Source organism: Lacerta agilis, chromosome 8, assembly GCF_009819535.1.
Source record: "Lacerta agilis isolate rLacAgi1 chromosome 8, rLacAgi1.pri, whole genome shotgun sequence".
NCBI classification, from domain to species: domain Eukaryota; kingdom Metazoa; phylum Chordata; class Lepidosauria; order Squamata; family Lacertidae; genus Lacerta; species Lacerta agilis.
The window spans coordinates 69,698,602-69,707,515 of record NC_046319.1 but is presented as its reverse complement, the minus strand read 5'-3'; the positions used below and the strand labels follow the sequence as shown (position 1 = coordinate 69,707,515).

The window sequence follows — 8,914 nt, the reverse complement described above, 5'->3', positions numbered from 1 at the left end:
TCACAGTGTTCTACTTCAATAAGTCTTTGCCCATATCACAGTACATGAGTCTGTCTCTCTGTCTGTCTGGGTTGCTTTTTCTCTGCCTTATTCCACCCGCACATGCGCCTAGGCTCTGAGACACCATGAAGTCATCCTGTCCGAGAGCCAGGGCAATCAGTAAAGCGTTCATTAAGCAGATGGGCAGACCAGCCAGCATTATAAGGCAAGCGTCCAGCCATAGAGAAGATTCAGAGGGATTGGTTGGGCGCCACGAGAGGAGAAAGGCAAAAGGCACAGGGAGGATTGAGGAGGTGAGAAGAAGAGAAGAAGATACCCAGCTGGGGTGGCCAACAAGGAGGAACGTGAAGAACTGAGAAAGGCAGAGCAACTGTACTTGGAGAACTGGGAAGAGCTGGAGAGGAGAGAGGGCAGTAGACTGGCAAAATGAGTGACCCAAACTATGAGAAGAAGTCCAGCAACTGGCCTGACCCTCAGGCTCCACCACCCTTCTCTGAAAATCAGCCCTTTGAGTCAGAGGCTGATCCGCTGGCACCTCCTGGTCAGCCTCCACCCGCCCCAGGCTATGGGTCAGCTCCCTCTATGCCAACTCTTTACCAAGCTTATTATGCCCCACCAGATTCAGGAGTCTACCAAGGTTTGGATCAAACCCCGCAGTCCATCTTCATCATACCTCCTCAGCCTACCAATGAACCTGAGCACCTGAACTACTCTATCTTCACCATGTTGTGCTGCTTCCCACCCCTGGGCATCGCTGCCTTGATTTTCTCTATAAAGGTGAGAAACAAGAGAGGGAAAGTGAGCATGGGAGGGCATTATGCAGTGCTAGAATACAAGGGGGCAGAGATGGCATGCCCCACTTAACCTTTACCCCTTGAGAACTGTGTTTTAGGAGACTTCAGGGCTGGCACTGATTGAGCCAAAACTGGCGTTCTGGGTGGAAGAGTCGAAGCTTGTGGCTTTCACTACAAGCCCTTTCCCCACAATGTCAAGGACTGTTGTGATGTGCTACAGGCTAGGGAGTCAATGAAGGCAAAAGCACTATAGGGCACAGAGTGGGTGGTGTTTGCTGACAGAGCAGGATTGCCAAGGTACATGCTTACTCTTCCAAAGTAGCTTCTGGAAGGGCAGAAATCAGAAAAAGAGTCTCCTCTTGAACAGGTGGGTATGGGTTGGTGGCATCCATCTTTGTGGACTAGACTGCAGTAGTCTTCAACCTTGGGTCCCCAGATGTCATTGGATTACAACTCCCATCAACCACAGCCAGCTTAGTCAATGGTCAAGGATGATAGGAACTGTAATCCACCAACATATGGGCACCCAAGGTTGAAGAGCCATGAACTAGATCCTCCTTCCAAGTTTAAGCTGGGCCACCACTAAATTCTAACATCTAAGCGTTCTTCTGGGTGTTAGCTTTCCCTGAGTTTTGCTGATATGGATGGAGTCATATACAGCAGCTGGGAATCAACTGGCCGAATCAGATGCCCATTTCCCCAAGTGGTGGTGGAGTGCAGCCGCTATGCATTTCACAACCTGAACATCCTTTCAAAACAGTTACAAGAATTGCACCCCTTCCTTGCATCTTTGTTCTCCACTTAGCACCATGTTATATATGATTATTAGTAAGACACCTGAAAGCAGTCCTGTATCAGCAGGTTTTTAATGTTTGGCATTTTTATTATGGTTTTATATGTGTTGGGTGGGACAACCCAGCCAGATGGGTGGGGTATTATTATTATTGTTGTTGTTGTTACTACTACTACTGCCACCACCAAATAACCTAATGCAGACTGTGGAACATTATACAGTATCACTTAATATGTGGGTGTCTGTGTTGCCCTACTGGGGTTCAAAGGAATAACGGCTGGGTATTGCAACTGATAGGAAGAATAAAATCTTAACCTATGCTGCACTGCAGAGCAAATAGATCGACACAATGGAAGGAACTTTTAATCACCAGACCCTTACCTTGATACAGATACTGGAAACAGATAGCAGATGGCCTGTTTGAACTGATAAATCAACACTATTTGGTTGCAGAAGCATAGCCCATTGACTTATAATACTAGCAGTAGCATTGTTACACAACTGATGGGTATGTTTGATCATTGTGGCAATCCAGATACTTGTGGCTAATGATGCAACCAAGTTTGTGGCAGCAGAAATCTCAGCCGTTTCAAACTGATGTGACATTGGGGGGGGGGGAGTTACCTCTACAGATTACCCAGCCAAGCTAAGTCAGAAGCTTTTTTATATAACTGGCAAACCTCAGTAACCACATTTACAATTGGAAAAGTGGGTTGATATCATACTTGGAGAATAAAAGGCACAGCAGACTCGGGGGAGAATTAATTAATTAGATAATCCATACATCGTTACTCTGAATAAGTCATCAATGTCCAAATTGCTGATGAATAGATCTCATCAGCGCACAGACCGTGTTTGCAGAAACCCAAAGGAGTGTCCAGTTCTGAGACTCAGTCAGAGCATACAGCCCAAGCTCTGAGTCTTGTTGTGCCCTGCTATGTTCCAGTCTTAAACCATCTGGTTAGGAACATAGGAAACTGCCTTGTCCCGAGTCAGGCCATTGGTTTAGCCAGCTCAGTATTCCCAATAGTGACTGCCAGAGGGTTTCAGGCTCTATCACAGATGCCGGGGACTGGAGCTGGGGCCTTCTGCATGCCAAGCAAATGCACTGACATGGAGCAATGACTCTTCCCCTAAATTATTGGTAGGTGCAAATTATTATTAATTGTGATTGTGTTTGTGATTACTACTACTACTACGAGGGCCGAATCTAGGTTTGACGAGGCCCTAAGCTACTGAAGGTAATGTCCAGCTGTCCTTTGTCAACAACACATTGTTGCTGTTTTTGTGTTGAAAATATGCTATATGGTAATTTATGGACCTAATGGGTATCTAAAGTCATTTGCACATGTTGCCATGCAACCAGTCCATGCAGAATGTGGGCACCCTGTATATAGAAATGAGCGAACCAGGGATATTTTAGGGAGCAGGCTAGCAGGCGGGGCCCATTACTTAAATCATAGGAGCCTACACAAAACAAAACACTGTTGCTGTATATAGGTTTTATTTTATTTGTTTTTTATCTTATATTTTGGAAATGTACATCCAGGTTGTTGTTTTCCCTTTAAAAAAATTTGGGGGGCCCCAAGAGAGTGGGGCCCTAAGCTATAGCTTGTTTAGCTTATACATAAATCCAGCACTGACTACAACTATAATTTATTTTATTATGTGCCCTTCACCCTAAGGTCTTGGAATGGGTTAAAACAATGAAAGTACAATGTTAAGAACAGTTTAAAACATCTCCAACATCTCTTGTTGGAGATGTAGATTAAATGAAGGAGATCACATACATATCTGTTGGAATTGTTCTCAGATAGAAATATTCAGGAAATCCATGCATGTCCATATCCATCTCTGATACGTTAGGATATCATATGCCCTTGGAACCTGAAACATCCCTTCTTGGTTATCTAAATGATGCTATTCTGGGAAATGATCAAGAAATAGTGTTCCACCTTATAACTGCTGCTAAGATTATAACAGCTAAAAGTTGTCGGGGAAGCGGATCTGCTACTGCAATCTGAATGGATCGAGATAGTAACTATGATTAAGCTAACTAATTCTAAAAGAATACATATCAACTAGGGCTGCCAGTTGTTTGGACATCACCGGGATTTCAAAGGCAGAACTGATGGGGGGGGCGGGTCTGAAATATGGAGCTTTGTCCTGGGATCTTAGGACAAGTCAGTCATGTTTATTTCCTTTAAAAGGCTCGACAATTTTGGGGGTATCTTGGTTTTTACTTGTTGAAATATGGGAACCCTATAAACCAGCCTAAAGGTTTATGGAAACATTACAAAAGATACGTTTTGGAACAGCAAGCCCATATAATCACAAAGATAATTTGTTGGCTATTGGTTAGTGCCTCACAGCCTGTGACAAAAGGATTGTTTGTTAGCTACCACAAGGGACCACCCATTCCTGCATTCTGGACCAGGTCTCTAGTTGCATTTTTTTCCCCATGGACTTTCTCTCTTCTTCCCCAGACTCGCGATGCCAACTTTGCTGGAAACGGAACAGCCGCTCGGCAGCATTCCCGGACATCATTGTTCTTGTCACACCTGGCAGTCGGGATGGGCCTCGTGCTCATAACTCTGTACATCATCTTAACTGTGATTATGTTTAAGGCAAGAAATACTGAGCTGCAAAGCCCTTGAAGATGCGTGACATGGCGTTCGTATCCTAAAAGATCTCCCCGTCTCTCCATCCTACCCCGACGCACAGAGAAATTCTCCTCTGATGTCATGCCCTTTTGAATCAGTCCCCAAAAAAGAGAGATGTGCTACAGACTGGTTCACACACACACACACACACACATCATGAAATGTCTATGCACTTCACTCAAGGACCAACAGAACAGGCGAACTGCATAAGAGTGCATTTGAGGTGACATCAGGTGATATAAATGTTCTTTCTGATAGATTTGGGGGGTGGGGCTGTGCACATCAAGAGATGGGTAATGTGTGTGATCCAGCTGCGCAATAACACAAAGATCCCAAACCAAAACAGGAAGAGGGGAAAACGATCAGCACTGAGGATCCAATGCACAGAAGCATCTGATGGCTGGAGACTGCCTATAGTCACCTTGATTTGATTTTATACTTGTATACCACTTTCCCAACAACAATAGCTCACAACAATAACAAAGAATCAGTAAAGGGGAGCAGCACTTCCTAGTACTATACACACACACACACACACACAGATATTTATACACATATATTTACACACACACAATAAAGTGAATCGATGAATACCAGAAATGAATCCATATAAAATGGCAAAACTTCAAAATGAATCATATTGGATATACATTTACAGTAGTAAATGAATACATAAATAAATAAACCAATGCTAACTAGACTTGGAAATGGGGGGGGATCCTGCAAACCCACCCATCTCCTTCTCTCAGTGATGGTGCCACGACCCCCGACAGCAGACCCTCACCATGGAGCATGGGGCAACCTCCACTCTTGCCCTGCTAAAGTCCTAAAAATAAAAAAAACACCAAGAACTCTGGCCAATATAAGTTTCAATAGTGGGAGTAGTCCCTACTCACAAAATCAATAGTAAATTATAACAAAAACTAATCCATTCAAATACATATATTCAGACAGAGATTACAAACTCAAACAGAGATTACAAACTCAAACTCACAGGGATATGTACAACACAATAATCCGTTACAGTATTGGAAATGAGAGTCTTTGAATAGAGACAAGTTCATGTTAGTCCATAGTCAGGTTTGATGTGAAGATCTTAGTTTCAATCACTGAGCAGAAGTCAGAAGTCAGTTATGGATCAGAAACCAGGACAGGGCCCTGTTTCGATGTAAGCACCTTCATCAGCTAAGTTTTAAGTTTAAGTGTGTGAAGATTGACACACAGAAAAGCTCAAGATACACGTCGATCTTCACACACTTAGTTGTTATCTCTGAGAAACGTAGAAAATAACAGGATATACATATATGATTTCTTCAAACTTATATGACCCCTTAAAACTTAGCTGATGAAGGTGAATACATCAAAACTGGGCCCTGTCCTTCTGACCTCTGACTTCTGCTCAGTGATTGAAACTAAGATCTTCACATCAAACCTGACTATGAACTAACATGAACTTGTCTCTATTCAAAGACTCTCATTTCCAATACTGTAACGGATTATTGTGTTGTACATATCCCTGTGAGTTTGAGTTTGTAATCTCTGTTTGAGTTTGTAATCTCTGTCTGAATATCTGTATTTGAATGGATTAGTTTTTGTTATAATTTACTATTGATTTTGTGAGTAGGGACTACTCCCACTATTGAAACTTATATTGGCCAGAGTTCTTGTGGTTTTTTTTTTTTTTTTTTTTTTTTTTTTGCTGCTAAAGACCTCATCAGCACATAATACACACGCTGCAAAACCACTGCATTGATCTTCCGTTGCCAATGATAACACCATGAAATGCGTTCAGATCTGCTCCTCTCCAGCCTACATTCCCTCTTCCTCTCTCCCCACCACCACCAAATTTCCTTCCCATATCAGATTTCTTTCTTTGGACTACCAGTCTTCCTCACCTTCTCCTGGGCTGTTCCCAGTCCTTCTGCCCCTTGATCCTCCGCCAGGGCCGCCTTTTGCATATGCACCCCTGGGGTGCAAAGATCCGCCAGCGCCCCTTTTGGGGGGGGCAAACTCAAAGTTGTTGACCTTTTGGGGGGAAACGCTCACCTGTAACAACAACGCAGCAGGAGGAAATGCTTTTGACACCATGGAGTAACCGAGCGACGGAGGAGGGGGCGGGGGCTTTCACTCCATTGCTTTTCACTGCCGCCAATCAAGAGGGACTGGTATGCAGTAGGTAAACATTTGGCACACACACCCCAGAATTCGGCGCCAGGGTGCACCACACCCCTTTCATCCCCAGGTAAAGGCGGCCCTGTCTCTCGCCCAGGCTCTCCAGTATTTTGCAGGCAAAACCTGGGACGTGCAGCTGCCTGTCGCCTGAAATCTCGTACCACAAACTGATGCTCTCTTGCCCCGTTACGCAGGACTTTGTTTCAGTGGCGGCTGCTCCATTAGTGTGAGTGCAGCAGTGCCCCACTAACCATAGCCTGCCCTTGGCCAGTACCCACTTGCCTGCCTTGCTACTTACCTCCAGCCAAGGGGGTTGCACTCATTATTGGCTCTCTCCCCTATTAACCTCAGCATTGCTCTTGTATGGGGAGGATGGGGCAGGCAAAGCTAGAATTACCGGTAGCTGGCTCTGCCTCGCATTAGCTGTGGCTCTGCCTTTCATTGCCTCTGGTGCCCCCTGCTGTTGGACTCCCTGCCGCCCACCCTATCGGCCCCAAAGGGCACCAGCCCCCTGCTTTGTTTTGCCTGCCCCAGTGTTCATTAAGGCTGCTGTAGCATGTTTTCAATGCGTAGAAGCTGGTTGTGCTTTTGGTGAAAATATATGCTAGATGGACAAATTTGCCTTAAAGATTCGTGATCAGCCTCGTCGCCAGCATGTGACTTGGAAGGCCGTGTGCACTACATAATCAGGTGCCTGATTGTCTGTCCTTGTGAGCTCCACTCATCCTCCCCTCCTTGGATGCAATTGTCTTGTGAGAATGTTTTGTAAGCTGCTTTGAGAGCCACTGTGGGCAATGTAAATAAATCTTGAACGTGTGGGAGATAAACCATTGCCACTCTCCCAAGGTCATGTCTTCAGCTTTGTCCCTAAAAGAACAGAAAAATAAAACAGAGTGATATCAAACACATGTTGTAAGTAGGAGGGGGGATCTTCTTGTCCTAATCTTGTAGCCCCAGGGCTGAGGAACCTCAGGCTTACAGACCAAATGCAGCCCTCTAAACCTCCCAATGTGGCCCTTGGGACTCTTCCCACACCTCACCCAGCTTCCTAGCCGGACTCCAACTCACAAGTCCTCCTTCACACTCTCAAAGACTTTTGCTTGGTTCCTATGTGTCTTTGAACTCTGACAATGCCTCTCATTTATCTAGATTAGTGTTTCCCAAACTTAGTTCTCCAGCTGTTTTTGGACTACAGTTCCCATCATCCCTGACCACTGCTCCTGCTAGTTAGGGATGATGGAGTTGTAGTCCAAAAACCGCTGGGGACCCAAGTTTTCTTAAGATTTAGTGTCAGGAAATAACGTAGTCCTGGACACAGCAGAGTTAACCGCAGGTTTTCTTGAAGCTTCTGGCTGTAGAGCATTAACTGGACAGCACAACGCAGGAACTCAGCAACTCACTTGGATAACTATATACAGTATTTATTGAAGCAACTAGTATCCATAAGTTACTATGTACAGACTTTACAAATAAAAGAAACAAAACAAAACCTCTCCTCTCTGTCTCTCTCTCTCAACCTTCAGTACAGTACACCACTAACAACCACCACCACCACACAAGCTCTCACACAGAGCTCATTCTTTAGGAACTCATTGACCAATCACACGTCGTTGCTAAGGGTCTGGAGAGAGAGCAGATCTTGGCTTTCTGCCAACTGGTAATTGCTACAGAGGTGATAAGCTGACTTTCTGCACGTAGGCACTTTGAAATCTCTAACAAGTTTGGGAAACAGGGATCTAGATGAAGTTGTGGAAAGATGTGTGAAAGTGCGTGCAGAAACTAGCCTACCGCACAAAGGTGAAATGGACATTGGTTGCTCCGCCCACTTTTAACTCTGGCCCCACCCACTACTGGCATGTGGCCCCTGGAAGGGAATGCGGCCCTCAGAATGAAAATAGTTTCCCAACCATTGCTGCAGTCGCAGCTCTCTGCAGCTCTCTTAGGGCCACAGCTTAAAGCTGCAGCAGGAGGTAAAATTGGGGATGAATGGCAGATATCTGGATGATTTCAAACAGATCAGCATGGATTTCCGACTCCCAGTGTTTAACAAAACAACATATATCACCCCAAAATTATATTGCTGCAATGAAGAAAGCTTTGGAGGGGGCATATTTTCATGTGGAACAGCTGTGAGCATTGTTGCAAGTCCCAGTGACAATCAGCAGATTGTTGGCACTTGCAAAGCACAGCTTTTGGCAGGGGGCGCCAATCAGCTGGTTGATAATGCCTGTAAGCCCCCCATGGCCCAGCGATGTCTTTCCCTCTACAACTTCATAGCAGAATGTGTGCTGGTAACTTGGCTAAAACAGCCTTGCATGTCAAATATGGAGGCCTGTCCAGCCTAATTACACCCATGGGCCAGAGCTTCCCCACCCTTTGGGGGTTTTATTTTTAACCCTCAGCCTCCTTTTAAGGCAGGAGAAATAGAGCAAAAATTCGTGAACGTTGTCCACTTCCCAAAGGCTAATACAATATTCGCCAGGGCCATGTAC

General features: G+C 45.0%; 1 protein-coding gene across 1 annotated transcript; it reads left to right on the top strand.

Moving 5' to 3' along the window:
* The first annotated feature begins 340 nt into the window (after positions 1 to 340).
* LOC117052346 (synapse differentiation-inducing gene protein 1-like) lies at positions 341 to 4,342 on the top strand. The gene is made up of 2 exons (XM_033159199.1): positions 341 to 777; positions 4,074 to 4,342. The coding sequence occupies exons 1-2, from the start codon at positions 427 to 429 to the stop codon at positions 4,242 to 4,244; spliced, it is 522 nt and encodes a 173-aa protein (XP_033015090.1). The 5' UTR covers positions 341 to 426; the 3' UTR covers positions 4,245 to 4,342.
* The last annotated feature ends 4,572 nt before the right edge of the window (positions 4,343 to 8,914 follow it).